The sequence below is a fragment of the Vombatus ursinus genome, unplaced genomic scaffold (genome assembly GCF_900497805.2).
Source record: "Vombatus ursinus unplaced genomic scaffold, bare-nosed wombat genome assembly UNPS02014863.1, whole genome shotgun sequence".
Lineage (NCBI taxonomy): Eukaryota > Metazoa > Chordata > Mammalia > Diprotodontia > Vombatidae > Vombatus > Vombatus ursinus.
Window position 1 is genome coordinate 40,776,261 of NW_020954641.1, and position 21,376 is coordinate 40,797,636.

At 46.1% G+C, this 21,376-nt stretch overlaps 3 protein-coding genes across 8 annotated transcripts in view; 2 read left to right on the plus strand and 1 right to left on the minus strand.

Moving 5' to 3' along the window:
- Positions 1 to 43: 43 nt before the first annotated feature.
- RELL2 (RELT like 2) lies at positions 44 to 14,208 on the minus strand. Of its 2 annotated transcripts, XM_027841963.1 has the most exons (8): positions 14,001 to 14,208; positions 3,023 to 3,209; positions 2,201 to 2,266; positions 2,051 to 2,117; positions 1,498 to 1,683; positions 784 to 1,159; positions 607 to 640; positions 44 to 134 (listed from the first exon to the last, which is right to left on the minus strand). In XM_027841963.1, the coding sequence occupies exons 2-7, from the start codon at positions 3,201 to 3,203 to the stop codon at positions 608 to 610; spliced, it is 909 nt and encodes a 302-aa protein (XP_027697764.1). In that variant the 5' UTR covers positions 3,204 to 3,209; positions 14,001 to 14,208; the 3' UTR covers positions 44 to 134; position 607. The 2 variants fall into 2 exon arrangements, with proteins under 2 accessions (XP_027697764.1, XP_027697763.1); XM_027841962.1 differs by lacking the exon at positions 14,001 to 14,208 and having other exon boundaries at positions 3,023 to 3,326.
- Positions 4,890 to 12,439, plus strand: HDAC3 (histone deacetylase 3). Its single transcript, XM_027841961.1, has 15 exons — positions 4,890 to 4,992; positions 5,238 to 5,320; positions 6,742 to 6,884; positions 7,730 to 7,811; positions 7,928 to 7,984; positions 8,113 to 8,168; positions 8,618 to 8,751; positions 8,959 to 9,039; positions 9,218 to 9,291; positions 9,490 to 9,554; positions 10,068 to 10,157; positions 10,276 to 10,334; positions 10,656 to 10,735; positions 11,171 to 11,328; positions 11,757 to 12,439. The coding sequence occupies exons 1-15, from the start codon at positions 4,938 to 4,940 to the stop codon at positions 11,824 to 11,826; spliced, it is 1,287 nt and encodes a 428-aa protein (XP_027697762.1). The 5' UTR covers positions 4,890 to 4,937; the 3' UTR covers positions 11,827 to 12,439.
- DIAPH1 (diaphanous related formin 1) overlaps positions 13,238 to 21,376 on the plus strand; it is an 84,906-nt gene continuing 76,767 nt past the window's right edge. For all 5 annotated transcript variants that reach the window (XM_027841954.1, XM_027841955.1, XM_027841956.1 and 2 more), the window contains exon 1: positions 13,238 to 13,389. In XM_027841954.1, the coding sequence (XP_027697755.1) occupies positions 13,276 to 13,389 (114 nt within the window). In that variant the 5' untranslated portion in view covers positions 13,238 to 13,275. The remainder of the gene's footprint in view (positions 13,390 to 21,376) is intronic.

A 21,376-nucleotide genomic window follows, 5' to 3' on the forward strand; every position in this document is an offset into this window, starting at 1 on the left:
GCTTCGGGTGCCCATCTTGAGCATGGGGCCTGCTCCCAAATGCCAGGCTCAAGCAGAGGAGCAAGTTGATGGAGAAGGAGGGAGCCTGGGGTGAATGTAGGGGCAACTTCTCCTCACCTTTGACCTGTCTTAGGCTGGAGATGAAGTGGAGGGAAGGGATTGAGAGACTGGGGACCACTCTCTGAATTCCCAGCCTGAGATAATAACAGCCCTCTGGGAAGAGGGGTTGTTCTATTTTCCCGGAGGGCAATGCTGTCTCAGAGTAAGGAGGGGGCTTCATGTTTGCCCCTCTTCCCTGCCCAGCCAGCTACTGATCCTTGCAGTAGGGAATAAAGATGAAGCTTGGGGAAAAGGAGAGGGAAGGGGATAGTCTTCTGGACACCTCTAGCCTCTTTTTCCACCGCGCCCTCCCTCCCCCAATTCACATTCTACCTCTGGTTGTCCTTCCTTTCTCAATGCCCCTTGGAGCAGTAGTGCCCTTAGTCCCTCCCTCCTTAAAATCAGCAACATAGGCTGAAGTGTTCAATTTACCTTTCAACTTAGGGAAGTGGTAGGGTGCCCCCCCCTTCCCTGGAAGCAAACACATTTTGGGAGGGCTAGACTCACCTCATTCTCCTCCTGAGCCACCTGGCAGTGACACCTGAGATAAAGAAGGAAAGTCATACCATAAGCTCTCTAATTTCATCTAGTTAGAAAACTGGACCTACTAAGTAGGGACAGTGGCTTTACCCAGTGGCTCTACCCACCCTGACTTTCCTATACACACATCTGACTATTGCCTACCTGGAAATCTGAGGCATCCAGTTTGGCTGGCTGTCCATTAGTTTCCCTTCTGGTCAACACTGGCCTTGTGTCCCTCTCTCTGGCTGCTGTCTCCCAGTCTTCCATGGCTCCAGAGGGCCTCTCAATCAGAGAGGGAACAAGGCTCCTTTCTCTGAGGCCACCATTCTGTACAGGGGAACTAGATAGGATGCCAACCTCTGCTCCTGATGCTGGAAGTCTCTCTGTGGCAGGAGTTCCAGTCCCAATCTGCCCTTTCCTAGAACTCTGGCCACCCCCTGGGTCCTGCTCACCACTGGAGCCCCAACTTCTATCTGTGGGTGAGCCATCCCGATGTTCATGAAGCCCAAATCTCTTCTCAATATGTGTCACCCGGAACCTGGAAGGGGAAGGGGATATGCTGTGGTTCAGTACTGCTAGAGGCTCTCTGAACCCTTTCTCCCAATATTGCCCTCTGCGCCCCCATTTGCTGACATTTGATAGCTTCTGACAGCAAAGGAAACCTCAGCAGAAAGGTGAATCTTAGAGTTCCAGTCTATCCCCCAAGAGTACTCTCTGGCTGGAAACCCTCCTCTCCCCCTACCCTCCAAGATAGGAGGGGAGTAGTAAGGGAGTCTGGATAAATTTCCCAGCCAGGCTAACTATTTTAGAAAGATCTACCACCTGAATGGGAGACCTGAACTCTGCCCCCCTTCTCTTTGGGTACCCCATCCACACCTGCCCACAGAGAACACTGTGGTCTCCCCTGGCCTAGTACGGCCCTTGCCATCTTTGGATCGGCCCTGTCGGACGAGAGGTGGCCTCTTGTTTCGGCTGCAGTGGATACAAGGGGCGGCTGATCCCAGGTGAACTGTATGGTGGTGAGATGGAGTCCCATCCTGTAGGCTAGGAGCACCATCAAGGCTGGGGGAATACAGGAGAATCCTTTTCACTATGCCCTCTGTGTATCCCACCCCCCCATCTTTCTATCTGCTCTATTCTCTTTCCAAAATCTGATTTGCACTAAGGAACCAGTGACAGCATTTTGCCTCTCAAGGCTATTTAAATCCAACGAGGCTACATTGAGAAGTCAATAATTAACCTAAAGAATGAATGATGGGATTCAGGCAGTGATACTCGGATAGTAAAATTATTTGGGAGCAGTCTTCTAGGTGCTCCTCAAATCATACTACCCAACTGATTAAGTTGTGACTTTAGCAGGGGCTAGCTATTAAGGAGAAAATGTTTTCCCGACCAATATTTGGGGGAATTCTCCACACTTCCAGCTCACCTGGACAGCTGTACTGTTGCCTCACCTTCACTGTCCCCAAGCATCTCTTTCAAGGCTTCAGCATTGGCTGTGAAAGAGGAGTGACAAGAGGATATCATAGATGTAGGAATGGAGCTGGGGATTGAAGAGCAGATGCCAATGAGCACTTACCTTCATTTTGGATGATGCATTGGACAATCCTTTCCACTGTGTCCTCATTCACATCCTCATCATCCACTGTGGAGGTGAGGAAAGGTGTCAACTTCAGGGAAAGGGCAAGTGGGGCCAACACAAAGTCACTGACCTTCAGATTGTTCATTTGATTTTTCATGACTACCTTATTTAGCTCCCTAGCAGCTCTTGTGATTCCAGATCAGTGACCACCATAGGATTATGGCTCTAAAGCTGTACTCTAAGCCTCTTAGAGGCCATAGAGTACAATCCCTTTATTTTATAGGTGGGGAAATTGAGTCACAAAGGGATAAGGTGGGGGAGGGGATTGCCAAAGTTTGACAAGGATACATTCTCTTCCTCCTGCCTCCTTTCCACTTTCCCAGGGGTTCTGTTTCTGCCTACTCTATAATTTCAGGAGTAATGAACTGGCAGGTTTCTGAAATAATTCACCAGGGCCTCAGAGTCACTGTGATTTTTGCCTTGTAGTTAGTTACTGAACCCACTGAACTCTATCCCCCAAACTAAACTGCGAAAACTGTCCCTGACTTAGGTTCCTGAAATATGAGCTATGAGTTATGGGTAGCAGGACAGCAAAAAGGGATGTGAGTTCCTCTGCCGCTAGGCAGCACTGGGGGAGTCATATTCCCGCCAGGGATAGGAGAGAGGAAGAAGAGACCTGGATAAGGTGCACTGAGGAGTATTAGTGAAGTGTGCAGGTGTGTGTGACACATACAAGTGTGTGACGGAAGGACATACAAGGAAGAAAACTAAGTAGTCTCATTCCTGGTGATGGGGCTCCCCCTCTCTTTCCACACTCACGTGGCTGGAGCTGGGCATCCTCTGGCTCTGAACTTCTTGATGTCCGACAGCGATAACCCTTCTTCTTGAGTACATGGCAGATCATGAACCCCACGAGGCCCATGAGAAAGAAGACCAGCACGAGAAGGAACAGCATGTACAGCCCATGTTGGGGCTCCGGTCCTGGTTGCAATTCCGACATACGGCCCTGGGGGGCGGGCCGAGCCGGGGTCAGGGGATCCCAAAGAGGGATGCGAGTCAGGGGGAGGGCAGTGAATTCCATGTTTGGACCCCTTCAGGGAGTCCTCCCAGGACCCTCCAGAAACCAGTCCTCCAGTAAATCTAGAACCCTTTTCCCCCTCTCTGCCCAGGAGCTGTCCAGGGAATGGGTGCTAGTCATCCAGGCCCCAGTGCACCTGGTCAATAGGGGTTGCAAGTTGTTTTCCATACTCCTAATCCAACCTCCATCCTTCTTCCTTTTCATATTTCATTGCTTCCTTCTCGCTGCATACACAAACCCCATTCTCTCCCCATCCCCATTCCTCCCAAGGACACTGTAGCTGAAGACTGGACGGAGCTCTATGATGCGGTCCTGGGCATAGTCTGAGTCAGCGCTGGCCCCTCGCTTCCTCCGCAGCCCCAGGGCAGGTCCCCTGAAACGCTCCTTTCCTTCAATACCCTCAGTTTGTCCCACCGCTCTCCAACTCCTGGCTCCTAGAGACATTCTGGACTCTCCTCCCTCTCCAGACTGCCCCCTCCCCCAATTCCCCTGGCCCGGCTGACCTTGTGACCTCTGCAAGGCCCCTGGGGATGCGGTGTGTATGTTCGGCTTTGGCTCCGGCAATGTCCTGGTACCTCTCAGCCTGCCCTGGGAGCCCTTCCCGAGAGCATCCTCCTCCCCCCTTCTCCCCACCCCCCAGGCCACCTCACCCGCTCCGGCTCCGGCTCCGGGCTGCGGCTGCTGGTGCCGTGGCGGGTTGGGAGTAGGGGGGGGTTGAGGTGGGGGTACAGGAAGGCGACGGATAGGGAAGGAGGGAAAGGGGAAACTGGGTTGGGGTGCAGGCGTCCTCTGGACTTTCAGGGTTAGGGATGGGAAGGGGATGGGGGAGGGGATGGGGGGGCCTCTACCGCAGCCACCTCCTAGTCCCGGCTGCTCTCTCTCCGGCTGTGCTCCCTGCGCGGGCACGGGGATAAAGGGGGCGGAGCGGCAGGTGTGTGGGACGGAGTGCGTGCGTGACACCACAGTGTCTGGCACGGCTGGGTCTCCGTGTCGATGTGTCCCACTCGGGGCGTGGGTCTCTCACGCACCCTGGCCAGCACTGGGCGATATGCCCCCTTGTTCTGGTTCCTAGTTGCAACCCGGGAATCCGGGAGCCCCGGCAGGTCGGAAGGTGTCAGTTTCCCTTCAGGCAGGGTGCCGCCAGCTCCCGGCACCTTAGGACAGCCTCTCATCTCCGGCGCCCAGGTGGCAGCGCGGCGGCGGGACTTGAGACCCCTACCTCTCAGGGTGTACGGGAGGGAGGGGGAATGGGGTGCCCATGGACCGGAATAATTAATAAACGTTCGTGGCATTAAAGGATCTTGGGGAATGGGGATCTCTGACATGCTCAGCTTCTCCGGGACCGATTGTGCACTTCAAGTTCCGCGGATACCCCAGGAACACCCTCCCTCTGGGGCTGGGCCCCACCCTCCCCGCCGAGCTCAGTAACCCCAGCTCCAAGAGCGGCAGCGAGCCTTGAGGGGGCGGAGCTACCCAAGCCAAGGGGCGTGGCATCTCTGGCGCGGGGCGGGGCCTCGACCTCCCCCTCCCTTGCGGCTCGGAGCCAGCGGCGACCTCGGATTCCGCAAGGGGCGTGGTGTCGCGCGATGACGCAAAACGCACGGTCCTGGAGGCGGGGCTGGAGGGCGGAGGCGCGGGGCCTGGTCCCCCGGTACTATGGCCAAGACGGTGGCCTATTTCTATGACCCGGATGTGGGGAACTTCCACTACGGTGAGAGTGGGGAGGAGAACCTCAGGCAGTGGAGGGTGGGCTGGGGTGGGGTGGGGCGTGGAGGAGTGGGGGGCACGGGCTCGAGCAGGCTCCCTCTCCTCTGCCCCCCCCAATAACCCGGGCCAAGTGGAGGATTGGGAGGTGGGGGTGGGGTGGAGCGGGTTCCCTAGGACCCTGGGGAGGGTGCATTCTGGGCCCCTTGGGATGGTGGGTCAGCGGCTGTTTTTGACCACCCATTCTTCCAGGGGCCGGTCACCCCATGAAACCCCATCGTCTGGCGCTCACCCACAGCCTGGTGCTGCACTATGGGCTCTACAAGAAGATGATTGTGAGTGTTTCTCTTCCCTCCTCTTCGACAGCCAATGCTTGGGAACGGGGTGCAGTGCGGGAAGGGATGGAGGCAGCTTTGTATGCACTTGCACTTGGGGTGCAGGCTTAGAGGAAATGGAGACAGGGAGACCCCTTCATCCCCTGAGTCATAGGTTAATAGGGATTAGAAGGGTTGTTAATAATAAGGATTGGAAAGGATTTTAGAGATCTCTCTAGCAGACGCCCTTCATTTTATAGATGGGAAACTGAGGCCAAGAGAGGGGAAGTGACTTGCTGAAGGTTAAACAGGTAACCTGTGTAGAAAGCCTGTGATTTGAATCAAGGTCCACTAACTCCAAATCCAACATTTTTTTTTTAAACAATATCATACTACCTCTCATGCTGTCCCACAATATACTTTTCTTGACACAACACGATGCCAAAACCTTAGTACCCCAATGGAATGAGAGGATACTTTGGGTATAGTCCTGTACAAGAGTTAGTTCAGCCCTTCCATTTTTCTGTTTTGGTTTGTATGGTCTTAGGAGGACTCTGAGTTGAGATAAGGGGCTTGGGTTGGCTACTCATATCCTCTCTACTTCCCCCTCCAAAAAAAAAGTACACCCAAAAATCTACCAACAACACACAGAATCTTGTTTCTATGGCTATACTCTTGGCCAAGGCACATGTCTTTGACATGGTTGGGACTTGGAAGATGAGAACTGGAAACATTCAGACTCAGAATGGTCTGCATATGTATGCTGTTGATTGTCACTTTTAGGGTTATATTAAATATAAAATCCCTGGAGGGGTTTTTGAAGAGTAGGGTTACTAAAATGGATTGACTCCCCTCTGGAGTCTTTGGTATATACATACTGAGTTCATTTTCCCATTATTTGCAGAGCCCTGTACTTTGATATAAAGGAGATAGCATTTACCTTTAGGAAATGTTCTTACTATTGGAAAAGACATAATCTCTAATTTCAGAAAGCTTCCAATTAATTTGGGGAATCATAACAAAGAGAACAATAATGCATTATATTTGTATATTGATTTGTGCTTTTCAGAATAGTTTCATATACAATGTCACATTTGAATCTAGAAGGAAACACTAGGGTGGGGGAGGTAGGAGGTCAGCAGACATCTGGACTATGGAGAGAAGGACAGAAAGGAGTGGGGGAGGGAGGAAAGGGTGACATGGGGAACATGGGAATGTGGGTGGGAATAAATACAACAAAAATGACTAACTCAGCATCTTTGCTTTAGCCTCAAATTGATCTTTTTTTCCATAGAGAGACTTTTATGCAAGAAGGAGTGTATCTATATGTGGGTATTTGGGTGGGGAGTACTTTGGAACCTCTGAGGTTGGGCTGAAACAGTCAAAGCCCCCTAATTTGGAATTAATCCTGCCCAAGTTCAGCATGTTTTCTTTATTCCAAGGTCTTCAAGCCATACCAAGCCTCTCAGCATGATATGTGCCGCTTTCACTCGGAGGATTATATTGATTTCCTGCAGCGGGTCAGCCCCACCAACATGCAGGGCTTTACTAAGAGTCTCAATGCCTTCAACGTAGGGGATGACTGGTGAGGGAAGGTCAAGGCACCTTTGATGTATATCAGTGTTGGTCACTGGGGTGGGGAATTAATTGTAGGGAAGAGGGAGGAAGGGGAGCTGTGGGGAGTTTTTATAAAGTACTGTGTCAAATGTAACTGGGGACACACAGAAGTACAGTTCTGACCTTGAGGAATTTATATTCACGTTGGGGAGACCTAACATACAGGATAAATAGTAAAAACCTCCAAACTTTTTAGCTTGGCCTTGAAGATTCTTCCCAATCTTTTTTTTTTTTAAACTGACTCTCCAACTTTCTCTTCAGCTACTCACCTACATGTACCCTTGATTGATTTTCTTTTTTCCCCGATATGCCATGCAAATTCTTTGTCCCCAGTTTTGCCCACATCCTTTCACCTATTCAAATTTTACCAGTTGTTTAGCTCAAGTTCCAGGTCCTCCATAAAGCCTTCCCTGGTGGCTGCAGCCTCATTATTTCTCCTTCCTCTTAATTTCTATAGCACTTTTATCTATACTGTTCACTTGACACTAATTGTATGCTACGTTATGATATCTCTTAAATTGTTCTTCATTTTTCTTTATGTGTGTCTTTTCCCACAGTGCCTAGAATAGTGTTGGGCAAATAGCCATGCAGGAAATAAATAAATGCACATTCTTTGTGTGTATACATATATAGTTATACACACACATGCTTTTTTTTTTTTAATAAAAAGACAAATGAATAAGATGGGAGGTAAAAGGAAGAAGGCCTAAAATGGATTAGGTGTATTGCTGGGAGTGGTGGGGTGTGTGTGTGGTATTGTTCAGTTTCTTGGGAAAGGAGCCAAGGCTCCGGGTCATGTCCTCTGTCTTACAGTCCTGTGTTCCCAGGCCTCTTTGAGTTCTGTTCCCGTTACACAGGTGCTTCCCTGCAGGGTGCTACACAATTGAACAACAAGGTAAGCATATCACTGTCACCCCCATTCCTCTACTGCTATGGCATCCACAACCAACATCCTCATGTTTCCTGTGCCTTAGGTTTGGGGGGGGCTATGATTGGATGTTTGTCCTTTAGATTTGTGATATTGCCATTAACTGGGCTGGAGGACTGCACCATGCTAAGAAATTTGAGGTGAGTATGGGGGTGATGGAGGGAACTAAGGGTGTTGTGGGCATGGGCAGCTGAGGGTGGGGGCCAAAATATGGTGAGGGATGTAGGGGTGAGGTGCTTTTTCCCCCAAAGCCACTCTCCTGCTGCAGGCCTCAGGTTTCTGCTATGTCAATGACATTGTGATCGGCATCCTGGAACTACTGAAGTAAGGAACTTACAGGGGAGGATGGGGTGAGATAATGGGGAATGGGTTCACTCTATGGACTTTGAAGGAGTGTGAGTCCTTGGACTGGGCTTCTCAATCCCAACTCTACACTTTCTCTGACGTCTAGTAATCCTAGTTTATTCCCCTTCTGGTAGACAACTTTTACCTTGATCACATTTATTTCTCCATAAGTCCCAGTCCCCATTTCCTCCCTTCCCCTCCCCCCCCACAGCCCCACCCTAGGGTAATAGGATATACTCTGTGTAGGAATGCCCTTTATAGGACAGCTTCAGCTAATCTGGGAACTGAGTCTAGGTTTCAGGTGATTAGGCTCTGTGGACATAAAGGGTTCCATGTTTGGGAGCAATATGTGAATATGGGATTGGGGGAGAGATTCCCTCTTGGCCTATCTATGTCTGCCTCAAACTCTTTGTTTTCCTTTGCCCCAGGTATCACCCCCGTGTATTGTACATTGACATTGACATCCATCATGGGGATGGTGTACAGGAAGCTTTTTATCTCACTGACCGAGTTATGACTGTCTCTTTCCATAAATATGGCAATTACTTCTTCCCTGGCACAGGTAGAGAGATTTGTCGGGGAAGAGCGGGGGGAAGGAGGGAAGGATGGGTTGAGGAAATGGTGGGCCAGGGATGAGTAGGTAGCTTTAGAAAGGGAATAGAAGGGGCTAGACAGTTGTTGGGGGCACAGAGTCTTATGTGTGAAGTCAAAAAATCCAGATTTGTAGTATTTCCCCAGCAAGTTACCCCCAGCCATCTTTCCCCTGCAGGTGATATGTATGAAGTTGGAGCAGAAAGTGGACGCTACTACTGTCTCAATGTGCCCCTGCGGGATGGCATCGATGACCAGAGTAAAGGACTACCTATTTGCCTAATCTCATATTTTTTTTCTTTACTATGTACTGGCTGTCTTGTTGTGCCCTATGTTGCCCTGTACCTGGGTTGCTAGTTCCCTCAACCCCCTTTTCCCTGTCTCTGAGTCCAGTCCTTCTCCTTGGGGTGCTAGTTGTCTACCTTTTACCACTCCAGGTTACAAGCACCTCTTCCAGCCTGTCATCAACCAAGTGGTAGATTTTTACCAACCAACGTGCATTGTGCTACAGGTAGCAAGTAGTTTGAACCTCCATTGTGTGTGTGTGTGTGTGTGTGTGTGTTGGGAAGAGGGTTAGCCCTGGCCTCTGTGGAATATGGTAGGGAGGGTGACAGTTCTCAATTTGGGGGAGAAATATAGGGTAGATGGTCACTCATGTTATCTCAGTCAGTTATCTCAAGACAGCTGCTTAGTATTTTGTTCTTTGCAGTGTGGAGCTGATTCCCTGGGTTGTGATCGGCTGGGCTGCTTCAACCTTAGCATCCGAGGTCATGGGTAAGACTCTCCTTTCCATACCCTCCTGGACACCCTTCAGAAACATCTTGGGGATGTACCTTAATTTTGTATACTTGTAGTTATAGGGGCAGGGTCCTGGCCTTTTCTTGTGGAGACAAAAGATTTAGAGGACCAATGGATTTGTGATTTCATTAATGCAGATATACAGTGATACAAATTTGAACTCATCTATGCCTGCCCATTGTGTGGGATTCTTCTTCATGTACTCCCATAAATTCCCTACAGGGAATCTATCCAACAGTGTTGGGGACCTTCCTCAAATTCTACCATTGCCTGGTGGCCAGTGGAATACATGTCCTGTCTATTAATTATCCTTCACTCTTCTTATGTGACCATGGGATGTGAGAAGAAAATGTCACAAACAACTTGGATTCTTGGTCTGATTGGAAATGGTGGGGGCCCTTGGATGTTGGGAGATCTAAGGTAAAAGTGACTAGGAAGATGGAAAAGGAATAGATAGTTCAGCTGCTGACATTTCCTGGTCCTCAACAGGGAGTGTGTTGAATATGTCAAGAGCTTTAACATCCCATTGCTGGTACTGGGTGGTGGCGGCTACACTGTTCGAAATGTTGCCCGATGCTGGTGAGTTCAGTCTCTCATCTGTCTCTCCTCTCTCCTATAAGTATCATGGGTTCATTGAGGGTTGCCTAGGTGGGCCCTAGAGCCTTCTCATTTGGTTCTTTCCCTCCTGTTGTTTCAGGACATATGAGACATCACTGCTGGTAGACGAAGCTATCAGTGAGGAGCTACCGTATAGTGGTGAGACACTCCTCTTACTCCCCCACCCCATCTTTTACAAATCAGTTTGCTTGGGGGGCCCTAGGATGGCCTGGGGTGGAGTTGGAAGAATAATTTGATACCTTTGAGTAGGCAGAGTTGAGTTCTCTAGTGTTGTTACTCTTTTTTTTTGATACTGAATCACTGAATTGTAGGGGAGGCCGAAGTCCTGGCCCTTCTTCCTATAGAGTATAAATTAGATAGAGGTAAGACCCAGGAACCCTGATTCCCAGCCAGTGCTGAACTTGTCTCACTCCTTGCCCTGGGACTCTGATCTGTTTTTCTTCTTCTCCCCAAACAAAGAATATTTTGAGTACTTTGCCCCAGACTTCACATTGCATCCAGATGTCAGCACACGAATTGAAAACCAGAATTCACGCCAGGTCAGTGGCCCAGAGAAATGGGAATGACCGGTGGAGGGGTGGGTGGTGAGAGTGGGGGCAGAGAGGTAAGGGTGTAGAGTTGGGGTATGGGGGACTTACTGCACATTGGCTTGATTGAGGAGTGATTTGGGGGGATGGGCACAGAGTCAGAAGGGTTTGCCTAGGACTTTCAGGCCAAGGAACTGAGGGAAACATACTAGGGAAGGAAGTTCTAGGCCAGTCCTGGTAATGGAACCTAAGTTGCTATGGTAGAAATCAGGACAGTCAAAGGCTGTAATGTTAGTTGTATAGAGAGAGCTCCCAACTGGTCTGTCCCTGACTGGAAAACACGTTTGTGGAATTAGAGCTTCTAATTGAGAGTTGGAACAGTGATGCTTTGGGAATGGATAAGAAATAGCTTATGTCCCCTCATGCCTTCCTTCTTGTTCTGGCTAGTACCTCGACCAGATCCGGCAGACGATCTTTGAGAATCTGAAAATGTTGAATCATGCACCCAGTGTCCAGATCCATGATGTACCATCTGATCTGCTGACCTATGACCGAACTGATGAAGCTGATGCTGAAGAAAGGGGCCCAGAGGAAAACTATACCAGGTATTGGATGAGGAGAGAATAGCCATTGAGGGAGCCTTAGGAAAGACAATAGGAGACTATTTTGCTGAGGACTGGAAAACAACTATAGCAGGGTGGCTTTTTTTTTTCTTTGTCATGTTCTTGGGTCTAAGGAAGGGGAGAGAGGAATACTTGGAGAACCATGACATGTATATTTTGTGGGAGGTGCAAAAGGCTACATACAACAGACTTGGTGGAAGGGCTTCAAGGAGAATGTTGCTGATAAAAAGTCAGAAAGTGGCTAGAGACATTGAGAGAAGCTGGGAATCTAGTCACTGGAGCCTGCTGCTACCACTTATTGTTTGCTCCCTGTCGCTTTCCCTTTTTCCTCTACTTTCTCTCCCCTGGCTAGGTGTTTAATAATGCTTGTTGATTAATTGATAGTACTGATCTCTCTCCCAACCTCCCAGGCCAGAGCCTCCCAATGAGTTCTATGATGGAGACCATGACAACGATAAGGAAAGTGATGTAGAGATTTGAAGCTTGGAGAGACTCTGCTCCACAGAGAGTTACATCCCACTTCAGGGCTGGGCAGGTGGCAAGAAGAGTGACCTTTCCTTGTGTGACTTTCTCTATCCCTGGGCCTTTGCCCTCTACTCTGTGGGAAAGAGTACAAAGACTGCTACTGGTCCCAGGACCTACTTACCCTTACTCCAGTTTCCTTCTCCCCAAGCCAGAGGTGGTAATTTTTGGACAGGTGGATGGGGGATAGTTCTAGCTCTAACTTGGGGCTATAAGGTCAGCTTCTCTAGACAAGTCAGAGAGGTCACATGTCTCTTAGAGGTCAGTCTCTTAGCTTGCCCCCTGTTCTCAGACCCCTGTCTCTTCTTGACAAAGGTATTTTCAGGACTGAGGGGTAGATGATATTGAAGGTACCTTTTTATTCCCAGCCATACCGTGCCCCGTCTGATGTACACTTTAATTTGGGAGTGGAAAGGGACCAGGGGAGGGTTGTCATTTTTTTCCTACCTTATGGGTGCCTTTTGATTGGGAAAAGGAGTGGAGATGGGTTTTGTGTCCTGCCTTTTCATATTTTATGTCCATTTTACCATTGTTTTTATCCAATAAATTGAGTCAGTATTTTTCTTATCTACTGCCTTCTTCCTGTGAATCTGATATTTCCTTCAGGTGTACCTTATTGGGCATATAGGGGTGGGAAGGGAGTTGAAGGTACATTTCACTGTATCCAGGGGTGATAGATCTGGTGTTTGCTTTCCACTTCTTTTCACTGAATCCTTGGGCTTTTCCCAGGACTGCCATACTTTATTAGCTCAAGAGAGTGGGCCTGGGCTGTCTGTGAACTTGGACTCTGAGGCTAACACCAATGGTGGGGTTGGGGTTTCTGAGGTTGGGTTTGTGATACAAGGCAGGGAGCCCAGCCACGGCTCTATGGATGGGTTTGCCTACCTCCTGGCCAGGCTGGGGAAGCATCATCAATATCCCCTGTTCCAAAGGCCTCCCTCCCCTGGGAAAAGGCTGATTTCCCTTGTACCCCATGACATCTGGGCACGACAGCCACGCCGGTGCAGGGACGTGAACCAAAAAGTTTGTGGTTCTGTCGGAGGCCCGGCAGATGGCGCTGTTCCTGGTTCTAAACTCCTCAACTTCCTCCCCACTAAATTGGGCTTAGTGGTTGAGTCCATTGGGCAGGTAGAGCGTTGAAACGGTCGTCACCCCCCAGGTTCAACGCACAGTTGGTAGGCACCGCACGGAAGTGTGGCAGGCTCCGAGCTCTGGGCCGTCTCTACTAGATATTTATGAGGCGCGCGCAGCTCAGCATGCTAATGAGCCCGGGGAGGGCGGAGGACTGAGGCGCTGGGCGGCGGCGGCGCGCGGGCGGCGAGGAGGCAGCGAGCGGGCGGGCGGGCGGTGCGAGCCGAGCGGAGCGGAGGGGAGCAGGCTTCGGGGGGCAACGTGCTAGCCGGAGACATGGAGCCACCCGGAGGGGGCCTGGGGCCGGGCCGCGGGACCCGGGACAAGAAGAAGGGCCGGAGCCCGGAGGAGCCGCCCGCGGCTGGCGACGGCGGCAAATCCAAGAAATTCGTGAGTGTCCCACCCACCCACCCATCGCTTCAGCCCCGGTCCCGGCACTGTCCCCCTCGGGCCAGCGGCCGGGGAGCCACCCCCGCCGCCTGCCAGCCTGCCCGCTGCCCTTCCTGCTGCCCACCCTCACCACCGTCCCTCCCCGCCCCGGCTTCCTCAAGCCTGACTGCTCTCTTATCCCCTCTACTCCCTAGATCTTACTCGGTCCTGGCGGCCCTTCTTGTCCGCCCAAACCTCCCCCCGTGCACACCTGGCCCCTCCTAACCCCCCTCGACCCTCTCTGTCCCCAACTTGATGCCCCTCAGCCACCTCCTACCCCCTCCCCCGGCTCGGACCAGGCTCCCCCTAATCCCTCCTCCACCCTGCAACCACCTTTATCCCTATCTCTCCCGACAAACCCATCAGACCTGGTTTCGCCCCTTATCTCTCCCCCTAAACCTGGCCCCCCTCCGCCACCTGGCCTCCCAGGTACCTTTCCCTCCCGCTCTCCCACCCCAGAGCCGGATCCTTTTCAGCCCTTCTCAACACCCACCCTCACCTGGCTACCCTTAATTACTTTTATCCACGTTCCCCCCTCCCCTAGACCCTGGCCCCCTCGAGTTACTACATACGTGGTAATGCTAGTCCTTTTTCTTCAGCCTTGTAACCTTCTTCTTTTCCCCACCTTGGGATAGCCACCTTCCCAGCTCCTGTGCATCTTTCTTTGCTGCTGTTGCTGTCGCTATTTTTCCCCTAATGTTCCACATAACCTTCTTCCTTTCAGATCTTTTCTCCCATAACCTTTACTGAACTAGTTCTCTTTTGCTTACCTTTTAATTCCTACCTTCTATCAGTCACTCCCCAACTTCCTTTTTTTTTCTTTCTGTTAACATAGATGTTTCTTCTTTCTTGGCCCAACCCCCTTTCTCCAGGTACTTTTCTAGGTTCATTTTCTAAGCCTCTCTTGACATTCTCTTATTCCCTCCCCCCCATTTCCTGATCTGTGCTTTAACCTTTTAACTTGTTAACTTTCCATCCAATAAAATCTTTTAGGCTCTCAGTCTAGTGTCATCTGATAATGGCTCCCTCTCAGAAATGTTACCTGACATGTGACCTCTCAGAAATTTGTCCTTGCATTTAAAGAAATAAACTCCTGCCCAATTACAGATGTCCCTCAGTCGTGTTATTACTCTGTCTTCCAATATTTCTTCCCTCTTAGAGTTTTTCTTTGTCCTATTATTACGTCCTTGGGGGTAAACTCTTTGGCCTCTTGCCCTAAAGTAATAGTAACTCTTTATCTTCCTCTACAAGTGGAAAGGAAAATAAAATTCCAAGTCCAAGAAATTTGTGAATAATGTAATTGTTTTATACATTTTCTATTATAACCATCATTTCAACCTCTCTTCTACCTCCTTATCCTCTTCAGTGCTGTTGACAGCCTTACTCTTGTTGGTGTTGAGGAGTATATTCCTTCTGTGAGAACTACTTCAACCCTAGTCTGAAGAAAAAGTGATATCCCTGTAACCCCTTACTTAGCATGTTCTATTATGATGTCCGCACCTTGCCCCCACACTAAATCCTCCATTCCCATCCCTTTCTCCTGGGGCAGGGGTGGGGAACCTGCCGCCTGAAGGCCACATGTGGCCCTCTAGGTCCTCAAGTGCAGCCCTTTGACCGAATCCAAACTTCACAGAACAAATCCTTTTGTTAAGGGGATTTGTTATGTGAAGTTTGGATTCGGTCAAGGGCTGCTCAGTCAAAATGCTGCACCCAAGGACCTAGAAGGCCACAGGTGGCCTGGAGGCTGCAGGTTCCCCATCCCTGTCCTGGGGGATATTTATTCTCTTAACAATTTGGAAAATATGGGAACATTGTCCATAGTTCCTTAAAGAAATCGAGTTGAGTACAACATCTTAATAACTCCTTACTAGTTGTAACCTTGTATTCCCTTTTTCAAGATGATAATCCCCTTACAATCTTTCCTTCTCTTTGAATAAATTGCTTGTAACCTTCTTTTTCCTTCCCCTCTCTCCCTGACTTGCCCCAAACAATCCAAGTAATTTTCTCATAAACTTGGCAAGAAAGCTGATAAAACGATGAATTGGTAGGAAATACTACTTTCTAACCAAGGGTGTTGAGAAATGCAGTACTACACAGGAATTACTTGTACTGGGGCAGCCGGCATAATGGAAAGAGGAATAGATTTGAAGTGGCTGGGTTTGAGTGCCCACTCTGCTATTAAGTGTTACTATAGGCAAGTCACCTAACCTGCCTTTGCCTCACTTACCTCATCTGTAAAATAGGACAGTAATATGTCTACCCCTTAAGTAACATAGTTGTTAAGAGGAAAGCACTTGTGTAAAATGGTGGTGGTAGTTACAGAGGGGATTAAAGTAGTGATCATTCTCTCTTTGCCTATTAAACCAGATGCCCCTAGGCCTGTTAACAATTGATCTTTATAATTAGCCTCATTATTCCCGGCCACTAATTGCCTATTTTTATGCTAGCTATTATTTCTTCACCCACAGCATGGGGCTTATAGTTCAAGAAAATTTCTTACTGGCTCAAAAAATATTTTATATTTTGCACTACAGTGTCACCTGAGTTTCTTTAGGTTAGGTGCTGAACCTCTCATAGACAGGGTTAAGCTTTCCTTCCCAGTCTAGAGTTCCTGTGTCCCTAATTTGGAATTTCCTTCAGTTTCTTCAAATCTGTTGTGTTACTTTGCATTGAGTTTGTCCTTCCTCTCGTGAATTCCAACTAGACCTACTGATTTACAGTCTTAGCTTCTTTTTTACACTTTCCAGGTCATCCTTAGGAATTTTTTTGGGTCTTTGATTTGCCTAGCTCTGGTATGTTTAACAGATTTTTGGAATCTATTGAATGTATGTTGCTTGAGGGTGAGACACTTCTAGCACTCTCTGCTCAGGAGACAACTGCACCTTCAAGTATATGTTGAGTGTGTTTAACTCTGAGTTGTTTGTATTAGCTTTAGAGAGGGTGGAGTTTAAGTTCCTTATTTCTTCTAAAGGTGTTGTTCTTAAACCTTAGCTTGCTAAAATGTGTAATCTGGTAGTATAAGTAGTGAGGAGAATTGTGTATTTTTTCCTTTAGAAAGAATTATTTAAATATCCTTTTACTGTTAAATATAAGTTCTGAACATCCTAGCCCCCCTCTCGTTGCCTTTGGGAAAAAAATGTGAGTTCTGGAGACATTAAAGGCTAGGAGTTGCACCAGATTTCTGCATGAGAAAGTATGACAGTGGTGTATTGTGGGGCTGATACGTTCTTCTTCTTCTTCTTGTTTAAAGTGAGACTTTCTAGTTAGAGGTGGTGTCTAAACTCAAAGTTATTTTTCTCATGATGTGCTTTTTCTAAAGTTTTTGTTCTTTGGAACTACAGCATGAGCCTCTTTAAGGAACCCTGCACAGTAGAGATTAAGTACCTCAGATGACTATTTATATCTGGTTCTGAGAGTGTCACTAATCCCTTTAGGAGTTTGATACCTTTTATTGCTTTAAGGAAGGTTCTGACCACAAATTTTAGCAGGGATGTGGATTAGAAGAAAAGACTTTTGGGAAAGGAGGAAAGAAGGAGTCAAAATTTAGGTAAGGAGGTGGGGGAGAGGAAGTAGACCCATAGTGAGGCTTAAAGCAAATGATCAACCAAGGTATAGGTAAACTCTGGGGATCTGCTTTGTGCTTCTAAGGTGCCTTGGATATGGAGAAGAGATGGGGCCTAGCTTTAAAAGGCTATTGTGTATTATGTATATAATTTCTAACATATATATTGTCATGAGCAGCTAGAAGAAGGCTGCTTGGTGTTCTCCCTCTTGTTCTTAAATGAGTCTGACTTCACATGGCCTCAGGGACATGTTCCCCCCCCCCCATACCACCCCCCTCCCCCAGGTTTCTTTTTTACCATCAGTTGAAAAAGCTTTAGCATGTAGGTGAATAATAGAAGTGTCATTCAGCAGAATTTGGTGTAGTCTTCCCTATTGTAGTAGTGGTAAATGAGACTCATGGTCCCAGTCTAGCATGATTGCTTGTAGCTATTCCTAAAATATGATTGTAAGAGAAATATCATGTCTGTAATACTTTTTAGTATTCACATTTAATGGTAGTCACATATAATCAAAAAGAGGAAAAATTTATGAGAGAATGCTATACCTTCTGAGCTTCCCTAAAGTTGCTTCTTTTATAGGTTTATTTATGCTAGGATACATAACTTTATAAGGCCTTTATTTGAGCTTTAAATGAGAAGGAATAGAAGAGGAGGCCACAGAAGTCTTCTTTCATCTTTAATTTAATTTGAAGCATCTTGAGACATGGGGGCTATAAGTTCCCTCTCCTGTTCCTTTTTATTTATTTATTTTTTTGTTCCAGTGAGACCATATTGGGGAATAACTAATATGATTTTGTATGAACTTATGTAAAGATATTTCAGAGAGGTCAGGATAATAGGATGTCAAGTAGGGATTAATCAGCGTCACAGCTATAAAGAGAAAATAGGTTACTGTCTTAAACTTTTGTGCAAAATTCTCATTGTCTGCCTTTAAAGAAGATATTAGCTATGATTGGGAAGTTCAGAGAAGGCCAACGAGAAACTTTGTGCAATTTGTGTCTTTTAGAAGTGATGCTCAACACAAAGATTTTTATACCTGGGATGAAGGATGGCCTGCAGGAATGTGATTGTGATATTTCAGATTGCAAAATGACCTGAAAATTTGTTCCTTTCAGTTGTCTATAAAGACACCCTACAGGGTCCCTTAGTGACAGTGACTGGTACATTTAGACTAGCCTCAAAGGAAATCCTCTTGCACCCAATGTGTACTGAGGCTGACAGTGCAACCAGAATTAAATTCCCTGCCAAGGGAGAATTATCATTAAATGTAGATACTCTTATAAAGATCTGCTGTAATTAAAAAAAAAAGAAAGACCTAGACAATAAAAATGAGAAAATGATTATATTTTGTTGTTGGCCACATGCATCAGATGAGACTAGTTTTCTTTTCTCTGTGCTAAAATGATGACTTCTTGTTATCCCAAGGGGCTCTGATGCACTTTACAAATAGATGTTGAATGTTACACTTAAGAGATCATTTTATCTGTAGTGAAACACAGTCATAGTTTAATAGATGCATGGTAATTCTAGATATAATTAGGAACAGGTTTAAATCTTATATGCATGAGGACAACAGAGGGAATTTATGGGAAACAAGGAGTTAGCATCCTAATATTCAGAAATTATCTACAGTTTAATTGACTAAAATAATGCATGTCAAAAACACTAGAGTTTTCCCAATCCTTTTAAAAAATTTTTAGTGAACAAAAATCTGTTTTCTTCCTCCCCACCCCTTTTTGCTAAAGGAAATTTCATATTTAAGTATTTTTATAAAAAATATTTTTCCCATATAGTGTTCTCTTCACCTACCTACCCTTACCACATATTTTCTGCTTTGAAGCTACTTCCTTGAGAGTGTGCCTTCTGATTTGAGGGGTCTTATATTTCAGTACTCACTATACCTTCTTAGTAAAATATGTCTTTGAAAAATTAACCCCCCTCTGCTAACAGAAGGCCACTAGATGCCTGCTACCAGGTAGGGTGAGGGGAATTGGGAACAAGTCAACACTTACCACTCCAGTCCTGCCCAACTGTTTTTCTTCTTCTTTGTCCCTACTGAAAGAACTTTCATTCCTGTTGGGAAACAGGAGTATGGATCTTGTTCCTTGTACCAAGGTGCTTAAGACTCAGTCCTGAAATATAAAAGGAAAAAAAGACCCTAACTAGAAATCCACTCCTTTAACCACTTGAAAATCATTTGTTATCTCTCCCTCTACCTTTCTTTTGCAAATACACAAATTTAAGCATTAAAGAACAGTTTTTAAAAATTAAAAGCATTATCAAAAGAAGACAATATTTAGGTTCCAGTTGATTTTGGTTAATTATTCAACTTTTGAGTAAGTCATTGTACTTCAATAAATAGAGGAAAGGCTCTTAATGATTAGTGAAGATTGCTAAGGCTAGTCCAGGATGTTGACATAATTCTACTTCACCTTTGTTTCAGGGTGAAAATATCGGGGGGAAAAGAGTTGCAAATTGTATGTAAATATAATGGTAATAGCAGCTCATATTCTATTTTAAAATTTAGTTTAACTTCAGTCAACCTATATATGTTAAGATGTATGAACAAGAAAACCCTACCAAACTAAAACTAAGCTAAAAGTGTACATTTTTCATGTTACTTATTCCTGTTGTTGAAATTCCTGTTGTATATATTAACTTTAACAAGGTAGTAACAAAGTCATCAACTTGTCTGAGTTTTGTTGCTGTTTAATAGTCTTTATATGATTATAGTTAGTAAATATAATGTTTTTTTGGTTTTGTTTTCTTTACTCTCCTTCACTTCATATCTTCCCATATTTCTTTGTATTTTTATCTTATCCGTGATAATTTGATGGATATAAGGTAATATTTCAGAGTTGTTTTAAGTTTATATCCATTCTAGAAGCAAAACCTAAGCACTATTGGTTAATTGTTCTAATTTGCTTTAATTACCACTGCTCTTTGCCTGTCTTAACTTATTTGGAAGAGTAGAAGTAAATTTTAGAAAAGGAACAGATATCACCAGTCAGAGAGACTGGTAGAGAAAAGATTAAATGAACTACTTCTCTGTTGCTTGGCCCAGTAACAGTTTTTTAACCAGACTCGTGATTTCACTGGTATGAATAACTAACTCACAGTGGAGAAACTCTATCAAGGCAGATTATAAATGTTTTGCCACTTACAGTCTTAAAAGGTTGCCTGAGACACTGAAAGGTAAAGTGATTTCCTTGATGTTAAAGAGTATTCTGGGTTCTGTCAGAGATAGTTTGTCCTGATAAACTTTTGGGTTGGGAAAATCTTGATTTGTAAGGTTATTGATCTGTGTAAAGATTGTAGCGGTAAAGATTTACTTGCTTTTCATCCTTTTTCCCCCAGACTTGAAAACTAGGAAAAGTTTCCAAAAGTTAACTGAACCTTGCTTATCCTCTGGACATGCAGGAGGAACTGTGTGCTACATTAAGTCCAGGCAGCTTGTCCTTTTTCTTGATTCACAGGTCAGTAGAAAGGTGAAAGAGTAGCTTTTGAGTTCAGCAATCTCTTGTGTAAATGAAACAGTGTCACTTGTCAGGAGTTTTGCTGTGAAAATTACATGGAACAGCAAGTGGTGATATTATGGAGGAGGGGAAGAAGAAACTGCTCTTGTAACATTTGTGGCTTTATCCTTCTTGCCTTGACAGTTTTTCCTTGTGATCTCTGGGATAGAGTCCTAGTTGGGGCTTCAGATTGTTTCTGAGGGACTACAGAATTGGATGATGGCCAATAACCTTAGGTCCCTTTTTGAATACAGAGACTTCTAAAATATAGTCTTAAGATCAGGTAATTATTGGCTCATAGTTGTTAATCATTAAGTGATTTCTGCAAGAAACCTTATAAAAATGAGTATTTTCTGCTTGATCTGGATCTGGTAGAAGAGTGTTAGTGATGGGGAGAGAGTCTAAAGTTTCTCTTGTGCTTCTCAATTCAATATGCCTCATTGTTTTTATAATTTATCTATCACTGACTGACTGTCAGTAAGGCAGGTGACTTCCATTATATTAATTCAAACAATATCCAAAAATATTTAGTATTAAAAATACCCCAGGTGTTGCTGTTTTGGTCTCTGACTTCAAGGAGCTTATAATCTCTTTGCTAGTCAAGAAAGAGAGAATATTGTGAGGCAGGATCACTTCATGAAATACAGTTGTTTGGTATTGACTACAAATGCTATATTTCAGAGAAGGAAAAAGGTAATGTGTGGTAGAAGGAGAACTAAGATTTTAAAGGAGATAATTTTTTAGAATCATACAATTTTAGAGCTGGAACGATCTCAGAGATAGGGTTACTTTAGTGGAACCCAAATAGGGTATGGGATTTACTAGAGCCTAGGGCTCCTAACTCTACATTTAGGTCTCTTTTTCAGTATA